Genomic DNA, 19822 nt, shown 5'->3' with positions numbered 1-19822 from the left:
CTCCCTCCCCTTCCCTCCTCCCCTCCTCCCTCCCCTCGCTCCTCTCCTCCCTCCCTTTGCACAGAACAAGAGAGAAAACAGAAGCAGGAGAATCTTGACTACTACACCACTGGATTCGAAGGGCACCCTATTCCCTATATAGTGCACCCTATTCCCTATATAGTGCACCCTATTCCCTATTATAGTGCACCCTATTTATAGAGAATAGGGTGCAAGTTGAGACTAACAGTAACAGAACTGAGGAGGAGTGTGGCTGGGGAGAGGAAGCCTATAACCCGTCTCCTACATAACCCAGGGACTCTTCACTAAGTTCATGGGTCGGTCCTAGATAACCCGTCTCCTACATAACCCAGGGACTCTTCACTAAGTTCATGGGTCGGTCCTAGATAACCCGTCTCCTACAGTACATTGGACAGACAAGAGACTCGTTCGTGCTCAAATGTATAGCATCACATCATATGGGGTGATTGATTTACGAAATGGACCGTTTTCGCCACTCTAAGCCCTGTGGCAAACAACCACTCCCTTCAATCAGCGTGTCATTCGTCACCCCCGCATGAAACAAACAAATATGGCCGATTGTGATTGTAACGCAACCTAGTCAAGCTGTGCTATAAAAGAGCTTCCTGGTTCTTCATGGGGGGAGTCGGCTTTCTGCAGGTTTCTGAACAAATTGCCCCCCCCCCATCACAACTGCCCCCCCCCCCCCCCATCACAACCACAGGGGTGGTGATCGCAACAATGCTCTACGCACCCCTCAGAATAGACTCGTTTACTAACATGAGCTTAATTAGAGGGGGTGGGGGGGGGGGGGTCATGGGGCCTAATACAAACAAGCGACCCCCCCCCCCATCACATCCCCACCCTGCAGACAGGATGTACCCTTTCAAACGGGCTTTTAATTAAATAACTCTGGTCAAGCAGATTGTGTGTGTGTGTGTGTGTGTGTGTGTGTGTGTGTGCGTGCGTGCGTGCGTGTGTGTGAAGACGGTACAGATAGTTTGACCTGCGTACCGTTTTCTAAAATATCCCGTTCGTCAACCACCACTACAACCAGAGACGTGTGTATTCTCCGTCATCTCCGAGGTTCATCTGGTCTTGCAGATAAATATTCATGTTGGCAGGCGAGGAAGAGGGAAAACAAATGGAGAAGTCGCTCTGTTCCAAATGGTTCCCCTATAGAGTGCACTACTTTTGACCGGGGTCCCATAGGGCTCGGGTTAAAAGTAGTGCACTACATAGGGAATAGGGTGCCATTTTGGAACACTACCTCTTTTTTCTGCCTGCCAAACAGCTGTCTTCAGTTGTAACATCAAACCAAACCCAGCCCCACCACTCTCTTTCTCTCTCTCTCTGAGGCTGGGAGAGGAGAGCTGTCTGCACAAACTGAAGATACAGGGTAACTATTTATGGTCATTTACTTTCCACACATAGACAGACATGCACCCCTAAATTAACACGCACCCCTAAATGAACCAGAGTTTGGCACACACACATTATGAAGAAGCATTCATATAGAAGCTGTCAAGAGCAGTAGACATCAGGATAGAAAGGTGGTCATGGACGGAAGATGAGAGCTTCTGGAGAACCGATGATGTCACTTTGTTATTACAGTGTATTTGTTATTACAGTGTATTTGTTATTACAGTGTATTTGTTATTACAGTGTATTTGTTATTACAGTGTATTTGTTATTACAGTGTATTTGTTATTACAGTGTATTTGTTATTACAGTGTATTTGTTATTACAGTGTATTTGTTATTACAGTGTATTTGTTATTACAGTGTATTTGTTATTACAGTGTATTTGTTATTACAGTGTAATCCACAGACTGGAGTAGATTTAGTGGTAAACACTTTCAGATGACTAAATGGATGTTTAAACTATGTGTTGCTTGGCAACATGGCCGAGTTATTTCAATTAATCATACAGCAATCACAGAAAAAAAAACTAGAAAATACCCATTGATGACAAAGGGACTTTAAACACCATTTTACCACCCATTGATGACAAAGGGACTTTAAACACCATTTCACCACCCATTGATGACAAAGGGACTTTAAACACCATTTCACCACCCATTGATGACAAAGGGACTTTAAACACCATTTTACCACCCATTGATGACAAAGGGACTTTAAACACCATTTCACCACCCATTGATGACAAAGGGACTTTAAACACCATTTTACCACCCATTGATGACAAAGGGACTTTAAACACCATTTTACCACCCATTGATGACAAAGGGACTTTAAACACCATTTTACCACCCATTGATGACAAAGGGACTTTAAACACCATTTTACCACCCATTGATGACAAAGGGACTTTAAACACCATTTTACCACCCATTGATGACAAAGGGACTTTAAACACCATTTCACCACCCATTGATGACAAAGGGACTTCAAACACCATTTTACCACCCATTGATGACAAAGGGACTTTAAACACCATTTTACCACCCATTGATGACAAAGGGACTTTAAACACCATTTTACCACCCATTGATGACAAAGGGACTTTAAACACCATTTTACCACCCATTGATGACAAAGGGACTTTAAACACCATTTTACCACCCATTGACGGCAAAGGGACTTTAAACACCATTTTACCACCCATTGACGACAAAGGGACTTTAAACACCATTTTACCACCCATTGATGACAAAGGGACTTTAAACACCATTTCACCACCCATTGATGACAAAGGGACTTTAAACACCATTTTACCACCCATTGATGACAAAGGGACTTTAAACACCATTTTACCACCCATTGATGACAAAGGGACTTTAAACACCATTTCACCACCCATTGATGACAAAGGGACTTTAAACACCATTTTACCACCCATTGATGACAAAGGGACTTTAAACACCATTTTACCACCCATTGATGACAAAGGGACTTTAAACACCATTTCACCACCCATTGATGACAAAGGGACTTTAAACACCATTTTACCACCCATTGACGGCAAAGGGACTTTAAACACCATTTTACCACCCATTGATGACAAAGGGACTTTAAACACCATTTTACCACCCATTGATGACAAAGGGACTTTAAACACCATTTCACCACCCATTGATGACAAAGGGACTTTAAACACCATTTTACCACCCATTGATGACAAAGGGACTTTAAACACCATTTTACCACCCATTGATGACAAAGGGACTTTAAACACCATTTCACCACCCATTGATGACAAAGGGACTTTAAACACCATTTTACCACCCATTGATGACAAAGGGACTTTAAACACCATTTCACCACCCATTGATGACAAAGGGACTTTAAACACCATTTCACCAGGTCAAATTCCTGGTTCATTTTAGTACATTAACATGAAGCAGGAATTTGACCTTTGTCATCAATGGGTGGTAAAATGGTGTTTAAAGTCCTTTTGTCATCAGTCACCTTTATTGGGGAATAAAGGTGATATTGATTCAGATGACAGTAAAGTAGTTATGGGGGACAGGGATGACAGTAGGTATGGGGGACAGGGATGACAGTAGGTATGGGGGACAGGGATGACAGTAGGTATGGGGACAGGGATGACAGTAGGTATGGGGGCAGGGATGACAGTAGGTATGGGGGACAGGGGTAACAGTACAGTGGATACGGGGGACAGGGATGACAGTAGGTATGGGGGACAGGGATGACAGTAGGTATGGGGACAGGGATGACAGTAGGTATGGGGGACAGGGATGACAGTAGGTATGGGGGACAGGGATGACAGTGGGTATGGGAACAGGGATGACAGTAGGTATGGGGGCAGGGATGACAGTAGGTATGGGGGACAGGGATGACAGTAGGTATGGGGGACAGGGATGACAGTACAGTGGATAAGGGGGACAGGGATGACAGTAGGTATGGGGGACAGGGATGACAGTAGGTATGGGGACAGGGATGACAGTAGGTATGGGGACAGGGATGACAGTAGGTATGGGGACAGGGATGACAGTACAGTGGATAAGGGGGACAGGGATGACAGTAGGTATGGGGGACAGGGATGACAATAGGTATGGGGACAGGGATGACAGTAGGTATGGGAACAGGGATGACAGTGGATATGGGGGACAGGGATGACAGTGGATATGGGGGACAGGGATGACAGTGGATATGGGGGACAGGGATGACAGTAGGGATGAGCGACAGGGATGACAGTAGGTATGGGGACAGGGATGACAGTAGGTATGGGGACAGGGATGACAGTAGGTATGGGGACAGGGATGACAGTAGGTATGAGCGACAGGGATGACAGTAGGTATGGGGGACAGGGATGACAGTACAGTGGGCGTGGGGGACAGGGGACAGGGATGACAGTAGGTATGAGCGACAGGGATGACAGTACAGTGGGCGTGGGGGACAGGGGACAGGGATGGCAGTAGGTATGAGCGACAGGGATGACAGTAGGTATGAGCGACAGGGATGACAGTAGGTATGGGGACAGGGATGACAGTAGGTGTGGGGGACAGGGATGACAGTACAGTAGGCGTGGGGGACAGGGATGACACTACAGTAGGCGTGGGGGACAGGGATGACAGTACAGTAGGCGTGGGGGACAGGGATGACACTACAGTAGGCGTGGGGGACAGGGATGACAGTAGGTATGGGGACAGGGATGACAGAACAGTGGGCGTGGGGGACAGGGATGACAGTACAGTAGGCGTGGGGGACAGGGATGACAGTACAGTAGGCGTGGGGGACAGGGATGACAGTACAGTAGGCGTGGGGAACAGGGATGACAGTACAGTAGGAGATGGGGACAGGGATGACAGTACAGTAGGCGTGGGGGACAGGGATGACAGTACCGTAGGTGTGGGGGACAGGGATGACAGTACAGTAGGCATGGGGGACAGGGATGACAGTACAGTAGGCGTGGGGGACAGGGATGACAGTACAGTAGGCGTGGGGGACAGGGATGACAGTACAGTAGGCGTGGGGGACAGGGATGACAGTACCGTAGGTGTGGGGGACAGGGATGACAGTACAGTAGGCGTGGGGGACAGGGATGATAGTACAGTAGGCGTGGGGGACAGGGGACAGGGATGACACTACAGTAGGCGTGGGGGACAGGGATGACAGTACAGTAGGCGTGGGAGACAGGGGTGACAGTACAGTAGGCATGGGGGACAGGGATGACACTACAGTAGGCGTGGGAGACAGGGATGACAGTACCGTAGGTGTGGGGGACAGGGATGACAGTACAGTAGGTGTGGGGGACAGGGATGACAGTACAGTAGGCGTGGGAGACAGGGATGACAGTACAGTAGGCGTGGGGGACAGGGATGACAGTACAGTAGGCGTGGGGGACAGGGATGACAGTACAGTAGGCGTGGGGAACAGGGATGACAGTACAGTAGGAGATGAGGACAGGGATGACAGTACAGTAGGCGTGGGGGACAGGGATGACAGTACCGTAGGTGTGGGGGACAGGGATGACAGTACAGTAGGCATGGGGGACAGGGATGACAGTACAGTAGGCGTGGGGGACAGGGATGACAGTACAGTAGGCGTGGGGGACAGGGATGACAGTACAGTAGGCGTGGGGGACAGGGATGACAGTACCGTAGGTGTGGGGGACAGGGATGACAGTACAGTAGGCGTGGGGGACAGGGATGATAGTACAGTAGGCGTGGGGGACAGGGGACAGGGATGACACTACAGTAGGCGTGGGGGACAGGGATGACAGTACAGTAGGCGTGGGAGACAGGGGTGACAGTACAGTAGGCATGGGGGACAGGGATGACACTACAGTAGGCGTGGGAGACAGGGATGACAGTACCGTAGGTGTGGGGGACAGGGATGACAGTACAGTAGGTGTGGGGGACAGGGATGACAGTACAGTAGGCGTGGGAGACAGGGATGACAGTACAGTAGGCGTGGGGGACAGGGATGACAGTACAGTAGTTATGGGGGAGAGGGATGACAGTACAGTAGGCGTGGGGGACAGGGATGACAGTACAGTAGGCGTGGGGGACAGGGATGACAGTACAGTAGGCGTGGGGGACAGGGATGACGTACAGTAGGCGTGGGGGACAGGGATGACAGTACAGTAGGCGTGGGGGACAGGGATGACAGTACAGTAGGCGTGGGGGACAGGGATGACAGTACAGTAGGCGTGGGGGACAGGGATGACAGTACAGTAGGCGTGGGGGACAGGGATGACAGTACAGTGGGCGTGGGGGACAGGGATGACAGTACAGTAGGCGTGGGGGACAGGGATGACAGTACAGTGGGCGTGGGGGACAGGGATGACAGTACAGTAGGCGTGGGGGAGAGGGATGACAGTGCAGTAGGCGTGGGGGACAGGGATGACAGTACAGTAGGCGTGGGGGACAGGGATGACAGTGCAGTAGGCGTGGGGGACAGGGATGACAGTACAGTAGCCGTGGGGGACTCACCCAGAAGTGTGCGTGGCAGTTGACCAGCATGGTGCGTTCGATCAGCTCGTCAGGACACTCCAGGAGATGGTGACCAGAGACCACACCGGCGTTGTTTATCAACATGTCCACGTTGCCCACCTCCCGACGCACCTTCTCCGCCGTGGAGTACACACTCTCCCGCTTGCCCACGTCACACACGTACGTGTACACCTGCGGCTGGAAGGGGGGAATCTCTTCTAACCCGCCAACTGCTCCTGGAGAGAGAGGGGGGGAGGGGAGAGTGAGAATGGACTACAGCACAGCGGCGCAGACAGACAGTCAGAACAGTGCAAATCAAAGTAATAAAAAAACGTTTCAAATCAAGCCATCGAAAATCATTGTAAAGGTTTATGGGAAAGTCGGACCGTTAGATTGCTATGCAACAGTTCTAAAATGTATACTTTTCACCCCTCTATAGCTGTTCTGTGCACACTGCATGTGGTGGTAGCTAGACTAAAATAAGACCCAATGTATTGTATCCCCTTGTGCTATACTAGTATCCTGACATTGCCACTGGGGATGTGTGAAACGTACACTGCCCGAAGTGTCCCCACTTGCGCCAGTGACTAGATAACTTTTCGCGTTGCGCCGACTGGTAAGATGCCCCTCAGGAGGGCGGTTACGTGCTAGCAAGGCAGAGGTAACGTTATATGGTTCGAGAGTTTGTGTGAGCCGAATCAGGACGAAGTGGTACTCGCTAAGCAAGCAGCGTGACGTCCTTTACACTAATACCGCATAAACCCACAGAGAGAGAGAGAGAGAGAGAGAGAGAGAGAGAGAGAGAGAGAGAGAGAGAGAGAGAGAGAGAGAGAGAGAGAGAGAGAGAGAGAGATAATATGTAATATGACATTTGTAATGTCTTTATTGTTTTGAAACTTCTGCATGTGTAATGTTTACTGTTAATTTGTATTGTTTGTTTCACTTTTGTGTATTGTCTACCTCACTTGCTTTGGCAATGTTAACACATGTTTCCCATGCCAATAAAGCCCCTTGAATTGAATTGAATTGACAGAGAGAGAGAGGGAGAGAGAGAGACAGAGAGACAGACAGACAGAGAGACAGAGAGACAGAGAGCGAGAGAGAGATAGCTCCCTGCCAATGACCATAGTTATCGGACCTTAGTGCCAGAGCAGGCTACTGATTTAAGTTAAGTTCTCCGCAGAATTATGCAGCCCAGCTACCGATCTAATAGGCTACAGCAATGCGCTATTATAAATAAACTAAAGTCGACAGTAAATAGTTGGCTTAAAAACATTCATGTTTAAACAAGATACAATCTTGTTAGTACAATGTTGCGATCAATAGAATACACAATGTCATCTAGGGTGACCCTGACCAGACTTTATCAAGCTGACGAGCTCTATACACTAACCTGCAGGAGGAAAATAAGTGCTGCAAGGATCGGGTGACAGATATTTTCAGGCAACGAACTCACCATCTTTGGACATCGGGGTTTCACTGTCCAGTTCTCGGTAGATTTCCCGTACCAACTCCGCCGTTTCTTCGTTGCTTTGGCTGTTGATGTCCCACAGCACCAATACTGCCCGTCTCCGAGCGAACTCCTTGGCGAACAGCCGACCCAGACCGCTTCCAGCCCCGGTGATAAGACACACCTGTCCCGCCACACTCTTCTCCTTCGGCCGCACTACCCATTTCGCCCCGGCGGTAACAAAAGCCCAGAGTACTTTCAAGATTACCACAAAGAACTCCGCAAAAATTACCATCGCATTCATCATCTTGAGAAAGATATTTCAATAAATTAAAAAACGGGAAATAAAACTTTTAAAGAATGCGCACGCACAGTTCTTTCGTCTTTTATGGTTTGAATGACAAGTCAGTTATAGCAGCCAAAGTTGTGATATGTTCGGCTATGTACCGAACTGACTAGTAGACGAATTAAACTAATATAGCCAGTGTTGTTTATGAAACAAAACGGTCAGAATACTGTCAATTCCAAACGCTTTAAATAGAAGATCTATTAGACTGCTTTTGGTTAAATAAATTATCCCAAGACATGCAAAAAGAAATCAGCTAATAATTGAAACAATGAACGAAAACCTAAAAAAAAAAAAATGTAGGCTATCTGCTTTTCTAAAGTTGCTTCTCGATCGAGCAGAGTCCCAGCTTTCACAAGTGCGCAAAGATTCCGTGAGAACGGAGTCGCGAATAGGTACACTGTCAGTGTGTTGCGCCCTTCCCTCTGTTGCAGTGACAGCCCTTCACCTCTCTCATAACATAACAGTGGCTGAAGCGCTTTTGTACCAGTCTGCTCATCAATGGACCCTTATAGGAGCGGGGCCGGAGCGCCTGACAGAAATACGACGCGTCAGAACACGTCAGATCATCACTGAGATTATAGCAAAAAGGCGCGTCGTGGAAACTGGAGGATGACTAGCGCTCTTGTGCCACCTGTGGGAAATTTTGCATAAGTGTTGTCAGATGAATGAAAGTAGAGGGAAAACGTTGTAACAAATGTGTTATTCAACAATTAGCCATTGTTTTAGAATTTTTTTCCTCATTTTTTCTCATTTTTTTGTTGTTGAAAATAAAATAACATTCAAACCTTTTGGGGCGGCAGGTAGCCTAGTGGTTAGATGAGGCTGGTAGCCTAGTGGTTAGAGGAGGCTGGTAGCCTAGTGGTTAGAGGAGGCTGGTAGCCCAGTGGTTAGATGAGGCTGGTAGCCTAGTGGTTAGATGAGGCTGGTAGCCTAGTGGTTAGATGAGCTGGTAGCCTAGTGGTTAGAGGAGGCTGGTAGCCTAGTGGTTAGAGGAGGCTGGTAGCCCAGTGGTTAGAGGAGGCTGGTAGCCTAGTGGTTAGATAAGGCTGGTAGCCTAGTGGTTAGAGGAGGCAGGTAGCCTAGTGGTTAGAGGAGGCTGGTAGCCTAGTGGTTAGAGGAGGCTGGTAGCCTAGTGGTTAAATAAGGCAGGTAGCCTAGTGGTTAGATGAGGCTGGTAGCCTAGTGGTTAGATGAGGCTGGTAGCCTAGTGGTTAGAGGAGGCAGGTAGCCTAGTGGTTAAATGAGGCAGGTAGCCTAGTGGTTAGAGGAGGCTGGTAGCCTAGTGGTTAGAGGAGGCTGGTAGCCTAGTGGTTAGAGGAGGCAGGTAGCCTAGTGGTTAGATAAGGCTGGTAGCCTAGTGGTTAGATAAGGCTGGTAGCCTAGTGGTTAGATGAGGCTGGTAGCCTAGTAGTTAGATGAGGCTGGTAGCCTAGTGGTTAGATGAGGCAGGTAGCCTAGTGGTTAGATGAGGCTGGTAGCCTAGTGGTTAGATAAGGCTGGTAGCCTAGTGGTTAGAGGAGGCAGGTAGCCTAGTGGTTAGATGAGGCTGGTAGCCTAGTGGTTAGATGAGGCTGGTAGCCTAGTGGTTAGAGGAGGCAGGTAGCTTAGTGGTTAGATGAGGCTGGTAGCCTAGTGGTTAGAGGAGGCAGGTAGCCTAGTGGTTAGAGGAGGCAGGTAGCCTAGTGGTTAGATGAGGCTGGTAGCCTAGTGGTTAGATGAGGCTGGTAGCCTAGTGGTTAGAGGAGGCAGGTAGCCTAGTGGTTAGATGAGGCTGGTAGCCTAGTGGTTAGATGAGGCTGGTAGCCTAGTGGTTAGAGGAGGCTGGTAGCCTAGTGGTTAGAGGAGGCAGGTAGCCTAGTGGTTAGATGAGGCTGGTAGCCTAGTGGTTAGAGGAGGCTGGTAGCCTAGTGGTTAGAGGAGGCAGGTAGCCTAGTGGTTAGAGGAGGCAGGTAGCCTAGTGGTTAGAGGAGGCAGGTAGCCTAGTGGTTAGATGAGGCTGGTAGCCTAGTGGTTAGATGAGGCTGGTAGCCTAGTGGTTAGATGAGGCAGGTAGCCTAGTGGTTAGATGAGGCTGGTAGCCTAGTGGTTAGAGGAGGCTGGTAGCCTAGTGATTAGATGAGGCTGGTAGCCTAGTGGTTAGAGGAGGCAGGTAGCCTAGTGGTTAGATGAGGCTGGTAGCCTAGTGGTTAGATGAGGCTGGTAGCCTAGTGGTTCCGGGAGGCTGGTAGCCTAGTGGTTAGATGAGGCTGGTAGCCTAGTGGTTAGATGAGGCAGGTAGCTTAGTGGTTAGAGGAGGCAGGTAGCCTAGTGGTTAGAGGAGGCAGGTAGCCTAGTGGTTAGAGGAGGCTGGTAGCCTAGTGGTTAGAGGAGGCTGGTAGCCTAGTGGCTAGATGAGGCTGGTAGCCTAGTGGTTAGAGGAGGCAGGTAGCCTAGTGGTTAGAGGAGGCAGGTAGCCTAGTGGTTAGAGGAGGCAGGTAGCCTAGTGGTTAGATGAGGCTGGTAGCCTAGTGATTAGAGGAGGCAGGTAGCCTAGTGGTTAGATGAGGCTGGTAGCCTAGTGGTTAGATGAGGCTGGTAACCTAGTGGTTAGATGAGGCTGGTTGCCTAGTGGTTAGAGGAGGCTGGTAGCCTAGTGGTTAGAGGAGGCAGGTAGCCTAGTGGTTAGATGAGGCTGGTAGCCTAGTGGTTAGAGGAGGCTGGTAGCCTAGTGGTTAGAGGAGGCAGGTAGTCTAGTGGTTAGATGAGGCTGGTAGCCTAGTGGTTAGATGAGGCTGGTAGCCTAGTGGTTCCGGGAGGCAGGTAGCCTAGTGGTTAGATGATGCTGGTAGCCTAGTGGTTAGATGAGGCTGGTAGCCTAGTGGTTAGATGAGGCAGGTAGCTTAGTGGTTAGAGGAGGCAGGTAGCCTAGTGGTTAGAGGAGGCAGGTAGCCTAGTGGTTAGAGGAGGCAGGTAGCCTAGTGGTTAGATGAGGCTGGTAGCCTAGTGGTTAGAGGAGGCTGGTAGCCTAGTGGTTAGAGGAGGCAGGTAGCCTAGTGGTTCCGGGAGGCAGGTAGCCTAGTGGTTAGAGGAGGCTGGTAGCCTAGTGGTTAGAGGAGGCTGGTAGCCTAGTGGCTAGATGAGGCTGGTAGCCTAGTGGTTAGAGGAGGCAGGTAGCCTAGTGGTTAGAGGAGGCAGGTAGCCTAGTGGTTAGAGGAGGCGGGTAGCCTAGTGGTTAGATGAGGCTGGTAGCCTAGTGATTAGAGGAGGCAGGTAGCCTAGTGGTTAGATGAGGCTGGTAGCCTAGTGGTTAGATGAGGCTGGTAACCTAGTGGTTAGATGAGGCTGGTTGCCTAGTGGTTAGAGGAGGCTGGTAGCCTAGTGGTTAGAGGAGGCAGGTAGCCTAGTGGTTAGATGAGGCTGGTAGCCTAGTGGTTAGAGGAGGCTGGTAGCCTAGTGGTTAGAGGAGGCAGGTAGTCTAGTGGTTAGATGAGGCTGGTAGCCTAGTGGTTAGATGAGGCTGGTAGCCTAGTGGTTCCGGGAGGCAGGTAGCCTAGTGGTTAGATGATGCTGGTAGCCTAGTGGTTAGATGAGGCTGGTAGCCTAGTGGTTAGATGAGGCAGGTAGCTTAGTGGTTAGAGGAGGCAGGTAGCCTAGTGGTTAGAGGAGGCAGGTAGCCTAGTGGTTAGAGGAGGCAGGTAGCCTAGTGGTTAGATGAGGCTGGTAGCCTAGTGGTTAGAGGAGGCTGGTAGCCTAGTGGTTAGAGGAGGCAGGTAGCCTAGTGGTTCCGGGAGGCAGGTAGCCTAGTGGTTAGATGAGGCTGGTAGCCTAGTGGTTAGATGAGGCTGGTAGCCTAGTGGTTAGATGAGGCTGGTAGCCTAGTGGTTAGATGAGGCAGGTAGCTTAGTGGTTAGAGGAGGCAGGTAGCCTAGTGGTTAGATGAGGCTGGTAGCCTAGTGGTTAGAGGAGGCAGGTAGCCTAGTGGTTAGATGAGGCTGGTAGCCTAGTGGTTAGAGGAGGCAGGTAGCCTAGTGGTTAGATGAGGCTGGTAGCCTAGTGGTTAGATGAGGCTGGTAGCCTAGTAGTTAGATGAGGCTGGTAGCCTAGTGGTTAGATGAGGCAGGTAGCCTAGTGGTTAGAGGGGGCAGGTAGCCTAGTGATTAGATGAGGCTGGTAGCCTAGTGGTTAGAGGAGGCAGGTAGCCTAGTGGTTCCGGGAGGCAGGTAGCCTAGTGGTTAGAGGAGGCTGGTAGCCTAGTGGTCAGAGGAGGCAGGTAGCCTAGTGGTTAGAGCGTTGGACTAGTAACCGAAAGGTTGCTAGTTAGAATCCCAGAGTGGACAATGTAGAAATCGGTCGTTCTGCCCCTGAACAAAGCAGTTAAACACACTGTTCCTAGGCTGTCATTATAAAGAAGAATTTGTTCTTAACTGATTTGCCTATTTAAATAAAACATTGTAAAGATAACTTAGTGGATAACCTGTTGATGAAGATTGTACTGTTTTTGTTTATTACATCAACAAAATGCCAGTTTGATTTAAAGTTATGAAACGAAAGTGAATTCATCCAAAATCTTATAATACCATGAACACATCATGTCAACATGTACACATCAGTTATAATTATATTCAATAACTATATATTTCTGGTAAAAGTTATGTTTTTATTGTAAAATAAAACAATATTTATCCTTTTTTTTAAATCAATTTTGGGTGCACTGTCAAAATCACCAAATATACTGGAAGATGTATTGAAATATATGTATAATTAATCTTTCTATCTGTGATATAGTGGATACAGTCTTCTTTATCAATGGCAGGAGCAAATTCTGTTCAGGCAGTTTAATAGACAACGACCGGTGTCCTACAATCTTTAACTCACACATGCGCATCAGAGAGATTCTCTTTCTCGGTGGACACAATGGCGGACGTAGAGTGAGTGATTTGTGCTCTGCCAGAATCTTAGTCCATCTACCGATTTAACGAATATCATAAGTTATTTGACATAAAATTGTGTATCTACTGTTAAAAAACATGTTGGTCGTATCAGTAGTGTTGAGAATGTCGTTTTCTGCTCGACGATATTTGGGTTCATTTGGATGTGGGCCGAAAAACACGTCCGGCTAGCGATTGCATCTGCACGTTTCACGCTAACGTTATATGCATGGCTTTTAGTGTTACGGATATATTGTCGATGGGTAGCGAATGATTTCTGACTATTTTGCTGTTTGGTCCCCCACAATACATTTGTCTCCGTCCGTTGTCTGATTACGTTAACGTTACCAAGTCAGGCTCACGTTTCGGAAATGACTAGGAAACGTTAGCGGTGATGTTGCTAGCAGTCTTGACATGAGTTTTTTCCGTTTTTAAGAAAACGATTACACTGCCAGTCGCTACCATATTAAAAAACGTTCATTTGAATCTGGGTTACAGAAAAAAGGTTCCGGCGGTCCCGGAGAGCCTTTTGAAAAGGCGAAAGGCCTTCGCCACCATGAAGACCATGCGTATCAAGAAGATGCTTGCCGATAAAAAAGTAAGTTTGAGCTAGTTAACTAGCAGGTTTCCACCTTGACGATGATTTTAGAATATGTAGTTGATGTACTGGCATTGGCCTACTGCTGGTTGTGGGGAAAATGACTAACCTTACTGGTTTTAAGGATGCACCGTAATTCAAACTTCTTCTACACAATGTGGTTAATGATGTTCAACTTTTTTCCCCATCTTATCGACTCTGGTGAAACCAGTCTGAAAAAATAAGCCAATTTGTCTGAAATCACATTGATTAGAAACTACTGGCAATGTCCAAAATAAGCTCCCCCCCCCCCAGCTGTAATATTTAGCGATCCACTATCAGATTCAACAATTACTTCAGGCACAAAACAACGTGTAAAGGTTAACTACACGTGTTACCCAGCTTTAGTGCTCTGGCTCATACTTGATGTTTTGCATCCCCCAGACTCGCAAGGTGACCAGGCACCTGATCTACAAGAGGGCTGAGAAGTACCACAAGGAGTACAGGGAGATGTACCGGCGTGAGATCCGCATGGGGCGGACAGCCCGCAAGGTTGGAAACTTCTACGTTCCAGCTGAGCCAAAACTGGCCTTCGTCATCAGGATCAGGGGGTAGGTTTCTGTTTGGATGAAAGTGCCTGCTAAATGACATTGTCAGAAATTGCCTCTCAGTGGCTTGTTCTCCATTTTCACTCAGCTGCTGGGTAAAAAAGACGCATGTAATATTAAATCTAAGGTCACATTGTTTTTTTTATTTGTATTGTCACTTGGGATAGACAATGAATGTCACTTTCCTGTCTTTGTAACGTCCCACTTTCCTGTCCCTCAAACTCAACTCTGGATCTCTAAGCCAGTTCCACTGTTCCCCTTTAATCAGGGACTGATTTAGACCTGGGACACAAGGATATGCAATGAATTATCAGGTAGAACAGAAAACAAAGGGTAATTCTACCTCATGTTTACACAATGTGGTTAATGATGCTCAACTTTTTTCCCCATCTTATCGACTCTGGTGAAACCAGCCTGAAAAAATTAGCCAATTTGTCTGAAACCACATTGAGTGTAAACTAAAACAGACTGAAAAATGAAGTAATGACACGTTTCTGAAAACACAAGTGTAACTACCTTTCTCTGCCCCCCCTCCTCCTCCTCCTCTCAGTATCAACGGTGTCAGCCCCAAGGTGCGCAAGGTCCTCCAGCTCATGCGTCTGCGTCAGATCTTCAACGGCGTGTTCGTCAAACTGAACAAGGCTTCCATCAACATGCTGAGGATCGCTGAGCCCTACATCGCTTGGGGGTAAGGCTGCCGTGACCATCTGCTTGGATGTGGACACCCAGTGCCAGGGGTATCGGGGCCAGTGCCACTAATTTTCATTTCCCCCTAATCAGGGACTGATTTAGACCTGGGACACCAGGTGGGTGATTCCCCCTCTAATCAGGGACTGATTTAGACCTGGGACACATAGTGGGTGATTCCCCTCTAATCAGGGACTGATTTAGACCTGGGACACATAGTGGGTGATTCCCCTCTAATCAGGGACTGATTTAGACCTGGGACACATAGTGGGTGATTCCCCTCTAATCAGGGACTGATTTAGACCTGGGACACATAGTGGGTGATTCCCCTCTAATCAGGGACTGATTTAGACCTGGGACACATAGTGGGTGATTCCCTTCGAATCAGGGACTGATTTAGACCTGGGACACATAGTGGGTGATTCCCCTCTAATCAGGGACTGATTTAGACCTGGGACACATAGTGGGTGATTCCCCTCTAATCAGGGACTGATTTAGACCTGGGACACATAGTGGGTGATTCCCCTCTAATCAGGGACTGATTTAGACCTGGGACACATAGTGGGTGATTCCTCTCTAATCAGGGACTGATTTAGACCTGGGACACATAGTGGGTGATTCCTCTCTAATCAGGGACTGTTTTAGACCTGGGACACATAGTGGGTAATTCCCCTCTAATCAGGGACTGATTTAGACCTGGGACACATAGTGGGTGCAATTAATTCAGGTAGAACAGAACCAGCAGTACTTTGGACCTCCAGGCTTGGATTTGATTACCCCCTTCCCTATTTTTTTGGGGTTCTGTTTCGTATATATTGATTTATTTGGCAGTGATTTAAGGTAAGATGGTACAATTTGAAACTGCTGTCATTGTCCCAGAAGTTTTACACAATGTGGTTAATGATGCTCAACTTTTTTCCCCATCTTATCGACTCTGGTGAAACCAGTCTGAAAAAATAAGCCAATTTGTCTGAAACCACATTGAGAAATTACTAATGGCACTCACTTAACTGCAGTAAACCAGTCTGTGGCATGCCCGGTATAAATGACCCATTGATGTTTTGATTGGGTGCAGGAATATGTCTCTGGTTTAATGAGACTACATAACCTAATGCTAATGCATTTCATTTGTTTAATGTTTTTCAGTAGGTTTCAAAGCTCACCATTTTTTTTTTTTATATGTATTTTTGAAATGAAGATGGGTAAAATGGCAACGATAAACTAGGTGTTAACCTGTCTGGGCGGAACCCCTCGCCAACAGCCCAAAAAAAAAACTCAGTTTACACCTGGCTTTGCCTCCAAAAAACCCTGTGAATTTGCACAGAGCCACGTCAATTTACAGAAATACTCATAATAATAAACATGAATAAAAGATACAGGTATTATGCATATAATTAAAGGTATACTTCTCCTTAATTACACAACTGAGTGTTTGTTCTCTTGTCTCCCAGGTACCCCAACCTGAAGTCTGTGCGTGAGCTGATCTACAAGCGCGGCCATGGCAGGATGACCAAGCAGCGTATCGCCCTCACAGACAACGCCCTGATCGATAAGGCTCTGGGTATGCTTTTTACGCTACTTCTGTACGCCTGTGTTTTACACAGGCAGACCAACTCTGATCTTTTGCCCAGTTATTGGCAAGAGCTCATCTGGTTGGTTAAAAGGTCAATTGGAGGACAATGATCTGAATTGGGCTGCCGGTCCTATATGGGGCTGGATGGAGATAGATCTATCTCTGAGAAGTGAAAGCCAGTTTCGAATACTAAGCTAGGGCAGGATGCCCCCTTACTCCTGTCTTATAAACTTCTACACAATGTGGTTAATGATGCTCAACTTTTTTCCCCATCTTATCGACTCTGGTGAAACCAGTCTGAAAAAAAATTAGCCAAATTTTGTCTGAAACCACATTGAGAAACCGACTGCATTTGGATAATGTTTAATTTAATGGACCTAGATATCCCATTACGGTACACAGACCGTTATCCATTAAAGGGGTGATCTACACAGACCGTTGTCCATTAAAGGGGTAATTTGAGTCGTTACATTTCTCCATCCCTCAGCTGTTTACTAAAACCGTGGCGGGGTGAAGGCTTAGTAGTTTGAGCTGTAGATTACCTCTCTGAAAAACCGTGCCGTCTCTTCACTCTGGCTTTGTCCTCGTCCCTCCCTCCCCAGGTAAATACAGCATCATCTGTGTGGAGGACCTGATCCATGAGATCTACACCGTCGGAAAGAACTTCAAGCCCGCCAACAACTTCCTGTGGCCCTTCAAACTGTCCTCACCTCGCGGCGGCATGAACAAGAAGACGACTCACTTCGTGGAGGGAGGAGATGCTGGAAACCGAGAGGACCAGATCAACAGACTCATCAGGAGGATGAACTAGAGAAGCTGTGGTGAGATGAGACGTTTATGTCAGGGGCTCTCAACTCCGTTCCTGGGGAGCTACCCACCTGTATGTGTTGTAGCAAACCTGATTTCATCTTATCAACCAGCTAATTCAATGATCTAGTATTGGGATGTCACGTCTGATGTCAGTAAATGCAGGTCCTGAAGATGAGTAGGCGAGACAATTTCCACCTTTTTAAGTTTTATTGAATCGTCAAGGTCTCGATTTAGCGTTTCAGTGCTGTGTACCTCTGGCATCAGGACTGTCTTCTGGGCCTACAGTCTCGGGGCCAGTTTCTCAGCTTGATCCAATTCAATCATTTTGAATGTCGTTGTTTCTACTTGAAGTGTCCAGTTACTAGTTTTACGAAATGTGGTTAATGATGCTCAACTTTTTTCCCCATCTTATCGACTCTGGTGAAACCAGTCTGAAAAATAAGCCAATTTTTGTCTGAAACCACAAGTAAACTTACTGTCATTCCAAATATGAAGTGAAAACGGTATTTTACACCGTCACAAAACCTGGTAATTCTGGACCGGATTGTATTCCACTGAGATTTCATTTCCTATTTCGATGGGGAACAAGTATGAATTCTCTGGATTAAACGCCCAGGCTCTGTTAAAATCATATACATAAAAAAATGTAAATCCATTGAATTTGCCAGCGGCACATTATTTGTTTTTGTAGAGCAGCTTGTCCTGATATTTCCCAACATCCCAGGTTGTGTCCCTTATGGGCTCCCTTTTGGCGCCCTCTGTGGGGCGTGGGGGCGCCCTCTGTGGGGCGTGGGGGCGCCCTCTGTGGGGCGTGGGGGCGCCCTCTGTGGGGCGTGGGGGCGCCCTCTGGGATGTTAACTGTAAGTCCCACTAAAAGCAGCTTGTTGTCTGGATATACGACACACTAGTTTAAGCATGCTGTTACCAAAGACGAATCGACGTCCTGAAAGTGAAACTTGGATTACAATGTGTTTTGTTTTGTTATCACGTGGTATCAAGGAAACCCTTGACTAGATTACTGGAGTCTTTAGTATTTTTATGTAAATCTGACTACACAAACTATTGGAAATGTTTATTTGCTGTAAGAACCTGTTTTCTGGTATTAATGTTGTGAATTTCTGTCCTTCAGGTTTTTCACGGGATTCTGAGCTCTGTACAATAAAAAGACATCTGAAGAAATGGATTTGTTTTTAACTCTGGTCTGAAGTCATTATTTTTGTGGTTCTGCTGCCATCTAGTGTATAATGTTGGACCATCCAACTTTAAAACAACCTTTAATCCACTATGCTCTACATTTATTTTTTTATCAATATTCATTTCGCAATTATATTAAAAATGTGTAGATGGTCCTGGAATTCAAGTCACTTTTGATGCTGTACAGTCAAATCGAGTTTTATTGGTCACGTACACGTGGTTAGCAGATGTTAATGCGAGTGTAGCGAAATGCTTGTGCTTCTAGTTCCGACCGTGCAGTAATATCTAACACGTAATCTAACAAATTCACAACAACTACTTTATACACACACACAAGTGTAAAGGAATGATTAAGAATATGTAAATATATGGATGAGCGATGGCCGAACGACAGGCAGATGGTATAGAGTACAGTATATACATATGAGACGAGTAATGTAAACATATAAAGAGGCATTGTTTAAGTAACTAGTGGTACATTACATCCAAATGACAATTATAAAAGTGTATTCAAATGGTATTTTACAGTACATTTTTTGGGTAATTTGAGTTTTATTTTAGCATGAGGTGTGTTAAGACTGACAAAATATAAACGCAACATGTTAAGTGTTGGGTTTCATGAGCTGAAACAAAAAATCACAGACATTTTTATATACACTAAAAATGTATTACTCAAATGAGCTGCACAAATTTGTTTAAATCCCTATTAGTGAGCATTTCTCCTTTACCAAGATAATCCATCCACCTGAAAGGTGTGGCATATCAAGAAGCTGATTAAACAGGATCATTACATAGGTGCTCCTTGTGCTGTGGACAAAGGGTCACTTTAAAACGTCTGGTTTTGTTTCACTAGAAGAGAGACCCACGTGAAAAATGATCCAAAACTGAGGCTTGAATGCAAAGATGTTTATTGAAACATGGTGCCCAAAGTATATACTTAACTGAAAGGTCAAAACAAAGATTTGGCCTCTGGTCATCAGCAGTGTCACAACGTAATGGTGCCAGCGGGGATGGCTGTTTTATGGGCTCCTAACCAATGGTGCCAGCGGGGATGGCTGTTTTACGGGCTCCTAACCAATGGTGCTATTTTGTGGTGTTTCACATTAACTTATTGTGTACATAATGTTGATGCTGCCGTCTCTCATAACCGAAAAAAGCTTCTGGACATCAGAACAGCGATTACTCTTAACTGGACAAAGGATTTTTTTTCTTTAATGAGTTGGGCGGGAAGGATGTAATGTTTCCC

The 19822-nt window shown here is 46.8% G+C and overlaps 2 protein-coding genes, 4 non-coding genes and 1 pseudogene across 6 annotated transcripts in view; 6 read left to right on the top strand and 1 right to left on the bottom strand.

Annotated features, from left to right (window-relative positions):
• The window catches only part of LOC129823262 (retinol dehydrogenase 10-A), a 28130-nt gene extending 19404 nt beyond the window's left edge, over nt 1–8726 (bottom strand). The window contains exons 1-2 of the mRNA XM_055882179.1: nt 7878–8726; nt 6422–6657 (exon numbers count right to left, since the gene is read on the bottom strand). Coding sequence (XP_055738154.1) covers nt 6422–6657; nt 7878–8178 — 537 coding nt within the window. The 5' untranslated portion in view covers nt 8179–8726. The remainder of the gene's footprint in view (nt 1–6421; nt 6658–7877) is intronic.
• Nucleotides 8727–13024: 4298 nt separating this feature from the next.
• On the top strand, nt 13025–18576 carry LOC129823261 (60S ribosomal protein L7-like). The gene is made up of 7 exons (XM_055882178.1): nt 13025–13127; nt 13626–13725; nt 14149–14315; nt 14863–15000; nt 16451–16560; nt 17175–17393; nt 18512–18576. Exons 1-6 carry the CDS (start codon nt 13114–13116, stop codon nt 17381–17383), a joined length of 738 nt encoding a protein of 245 aa, XP_055738153.1. The 5' UTR covers nt 13025–13113; the 3' UTR covers nt 17384–17393; nt 18512–18576.
• LOC129823401 (small nucleolar SNORD12/SNORD106) lies at nt 13880–13972 on the top strand. The gene has a single exon (XR_008754639.1). It is a non-coding gene; the product is annotated as a small nucleolar SNORD12/SNORD106 (small nucleolar RNA).
• On the top strand, nt 14669–14761 carry LOC129823397 (small nucleolar SNORD12/SNORD106). Its single transcript, XR_008754637.1, has one exon. It is a non-coding gene; the product is annotated as a small nucleolar SNORD12/SNORD106 (small nucleolar RNA).
• Nucleotides 15890–15982, top strand: LOC129823398 (small nucleolar SNORD12/SNORD106). Its single transcript, XR_008754638.1, has one exon. It is a non-coding gene; the product is annotated as a small nucleolar SNORD12/SNORD106 (small nucleolar RNA).
• Nucleotides 16812–16908, top strand: LOC129823400 (small nucleolar SNORD12/SNORD106; annotated as a pseudogene).
• LOC129823402 (small nucleolar SNORD12/SNORD106) lies at nt 17756–17849 on the top strand. Its single transcript, XR_008754640.1, has one exon. It is a non-coding gene; the product is annotated as a small nucleolar SNORD12/SNORD106 (small nucleolar RNA).
• Nucleotides 18577–19822: the final 1246 nt, after the last annotated feature.

This window comes from Salvelinus fontinalis, chromosome 25 (assembly GCF_029448725.1).
Source record: "Salvelinus fontinalis isolate EN_2023a chromosome 25, ASM2944872v1, whole genome shotgun sequence".
NCBI classification, from domain to species: domain Eukaryota; kingdom Metazoa; phylum Chordata; class Actinopteri; order Salmoniformes; family Salmonidae; genus Salvelinus; species Salvelinus fontinalis.
The sequence above is the reverse complement of the archived record's forward strand: the minus strand, read 5'-3'. Positions and strand labels throughout refer to the sequence as shown.

Excerpts from the sequence above, each read along its gene's own strand:
- LOC129823261 (XM_055882178.1), top strand. Across the intron at positions 14,316-14,862 it reads TTCGTCATCAGGATCAGGGG|TATCAACGGTGTCAGCCCCA; the intron begins GTAGGTTTCTGT and ends TCCTCCTCTCAG. Across the intron at positions 15,001-16,450 it reads GAGCCCTACATCGCTTGGGG|GTACCCCAACCTGAAGTCTG; the intron begins GTAAGGCTGCCG and ends CTTGTCTCCCAG.